The following is a 3,516-nucleotide window of genomic DNA, read 5'->3' on the forward strand; positions in this document are numbered from 1 at the left end:
ATGGATGTCTGTGCGCATTTATTCTGTGTTGTTCTGTGTGTAGGTGGCGGCCTTGCAACAGACTGATCTCCCATCCAAGGAGTCCTACTGTGTATGGATTAAGAAACAAAAAAGCGGTCAAGATCCACAAGGGCTGTAGAGCCATAGGTAGACAGTGAAAACAGGGTAGGTCATTCTATGAGTAGTTTATCATTGTTCCACTTATGTTCCCTACTCATACATTAGCATCTCTGAAGGTATTTGATTAGGGTTGAACAGTTTCACACTATGAAACCTCAGTCCTCAGATGGGAAGCCAAGCAAGTAACCAACAAGAAAGCACACAATGAACAGAGTCCAAGGGCTTCACATCAAACAAGATAGTACTCTTCATAGCACCCATTCTGAGAGACTCAATTTTAACACAGGAAGCTTATACACTTCTATAGTAACAATTCCATTACAGCTGCCTTATGCAGATGATCACTGTCAAATATTAGCATTTATTCATCACAAACAGCGAAATAAAAATTTGTTTGGCAAAACTATGGAGTCTGTGGGAAAAAATATGGTTAGCAGTGAGAGTGTTATTCATATTAGGCGGAACCATAGTGAAAACGCAGTAATCTTGTACATCATTAGAGTGGAAAGAAGCTGATAATTTCTCATACTACTATGTGTGGTATGTAATGGAACAAGACTGAGGGGGTGAGGTTATGATGGGGCATTTCATCTCCGTGAACCTATAATAAAATACAATTAGATACTGATAGAACTGAAGTGTAGAATACATACTATAATCCAATAAGTTGTACAGCCATCATCCAGGTGTAAACAGAAGTTCAGTCCAAAATATATATTAACTTTTCTCAGCAAAACATTGTTATGCAGACAAATCACTCAATTTGTCAAATTTTTCTCAAAATTAGAAATGAGGAGCCAAAGTAATTCAGGTGTTAGGTTATATTATTACCAAAGAATAGTTCACAAGATCATAATGAATCATCAGGTATGTTAAGATTTTTATATCTTGCAATTATCTGTTTGTGAAAAATGCTGAGGATAAATGAAGGCCCATTTTATTCTGTATGATCTGTATGTACCCTCTGTTAGCAAGTTACTGTTTAAATACCTCTGTGATAGAATTTCTCATTTGCAGTGGTTCTATAAATCAATAATATATGTATACATACACATATTACATTAAATTCTTTGGATCTACATTTAGTAAACAATGACTGTAGGATGTGGCATAAACCATAACAAGAGCAAACCCTTTACATAAAAAATGAAAACGTACACAGGAAGTTTATTTAAGGCATTCACATGAAGTGTATTAGAAGCTTGAAGGCCAAAGGTCAGTTTCATGCTCCATCTGTCAGATAGAGGGCCTTCTTATAAGGTTAATTTTTACTCTTCTTTCCTCCTATATCTTTCATGGATTAGTCCTGTTTCAATTCATTAACCTTCTCTTGAATGATTTTCCTATATCTCTGTATACCATTTAGCAATCTATTATTATCCTCTATCCTGTTCATGTGGGTTAACCATTTATGCACTGTAGTCATCTGTTCTTCAATTAAATTAATAAATATTGCTTATTTCCCCTTTGGAACCAGGATATCTCAGTCATAGCCCCTAGCTATGGGCTGGATGACTGAGGAATCTGAGTTCAATTCCTGAGAAGCACAAGAGGTCTCTTCTCTACCACATTCACACCAGCTCTGGGGGCCACCCAGCCTACTATCTGCTGAGTACCAGAGATGCTTTCCCAGGGGTGAAGTGGCTATTATATGCAGTGACCACTCACCTCCATCTAGTGCTAAGGTTAATACATGAAGTTATACCTCCAGTTCCCCATAACTTACTATGTGTAACTTAACTAAGTGCATGGACAACCTTACCTTACCTTTTACCTTTTAATGTCGCTGGTGTGACATCATAGCTCTGAACGTTCATGCCCCAACGGAAGATAAAACTGATGATATAAAGAACAGGTTCTATGAAGAACTAGAACTTGTATTTGATAAATTTCTGAAGTACCATATGAAAATTTTCTTAGGAGATTTCAATGCCAAAGTAGGCAGGGAAGACATTTTGAAACGAATGATTAGGAATGAGAGTTTGCACGAAATTTGTAATGACAATGGAGTTACAGTACAGCTGTTTCTGGTCCAATGCCTTTCACTTGTTTCAACTGCTGCCGATTAATGAATGGCCCACTGTTTGAACGCCATTCAATTATCTTTTCAGCTCTTGAAGAATTCAGGCCAGCTACTCTCCTGAGTAAGCAATGAGAAGCTATGTTTACATCAACACCCACAAAGCTGACACACTCTACTACAACTTCATCAAGTGCACAACTCAGCTCCTTCTCAGGCACATCATGTTGGTACATGCCCACACCCAAATGCTTTGGCTCTACTTTCACCAATTCGCCAAGAGGGTCCTGCAATCTTTGTGCCAAGGAAACTGCACTGATGACAATTGGATCTGTGTCTGGAAATTCCTTCTGTGCTACAGGACTACAAGAGTAGATACTCGCTCCTTGTTCACTCACAATAGGGAACTTCACATCCAGAGGATAAAGCCAACCATTCTGAATCAGGTCACTTAGGTATGCTTCTGTTTCATGACATGCTGTACCATTACCCAAAGCAATCAATTTGCAATTGTATTTTACAAGCAGCTCCCTAAGTTTACATGCACTGGAATCTGAATCAGGGTTTATCTACCTATCAAATGGAGGATAAATCACATCAGTTGCCAGTAAACTGCCAGTGTGTGAGGTAATGCCTAACTTACAACCATTTCTAAAACCTGGGTCAATTCCTAACACAGTCTTGCCCCTAAGAGGAGGTGTAAGCAGCAATTTCTTGAGATTGGTGGCAAACACTTCAACTGCTGCATGCTCAGCCTTCCGGGTGAATTCAGATCTCACCTGACGCACCAATAGTGGCTGGATGAGCCTTGTATACGAATCTCCAATACTAGTCCACAATGTATCAAATGAGGTTTAAGTACTTTATGTGTTCTGCAGTTCCAACGATTTAGAGCCTGTAAATAAGTGAGACTGTTATAGTTATTTGTAGCTATGAGTTGCAAGCATTCAATAAATCCAATTATCAGTCCAAACCCCATGTCTAGTTACTAACACCTGACAATACTGAAGATACCTTAAAAAGTGATGAGAGGAACTCAGACTAGAGACTGCAGTTAACTGTGTAACAAGAGACTTCATAATTTATACTTTCCACTAGTAATTTTCATTATGAGATTTGGTACTTGGAATGTTGGAAGTATGTATAGGGCAGGTTCACTCAGGGCAGTGGCGGAAGAAATCTCAGAATATAAGTTAGATGTAGTGGGAGTACAGGAGGTCAGATGAGACGGAGGTGGCACCGAACCAACAGGCGAATATACATTTTTCTATGGAAGGGGGAATGAAAATCATTAATTAGGTACAGATTTTTTCATACATAGAGAATCATGTCAGCAGTTAACAGGGTAGAGTATATTAGTCATAGGATGTCATACA

At 38.6% G+C, this 3,516-nt stretch overlaps 1 protein-coding gene across 1 annotated transcript; it reads right to left on the reverse strand.

Annotated features, from left to right (window-relative positions):
- Positions 1–2,130: 2,130 nt before the first annotated feature.
- Positions 2,131–2,988, reverse strand: LOC111861573 (S1 RNA-binding domain-containing protein 1-like; the record flags this gene model as incomplete). The annotated part of the gene is given in 1 exon segment (XM_023846243.1): positions 2,131–2,988. A coding segment is annotated over 1 exon segment (858 nt), but the record flags the coding sequence as incomplete, so codon positions are not given.
- Between the last annotated feature and the right edge of the window lie 528 nt (positions 2,989–3,516).

Source organism: Cryptotermes secundus, unplaced genomic scaffold, assembly GCF_002891405.2.
Source record: "Cryptotermes secundus unplaced genomic scaffold, Csec_1.0 scaffold2113, whole genome shotgun sequence".
Lineage (NCBI taxonomy): Eukaryota > Metazoa > Arthropoda > Insecta > Blattodea > Kalotermitidae > Cryptotermes > Cryptotermes secundus.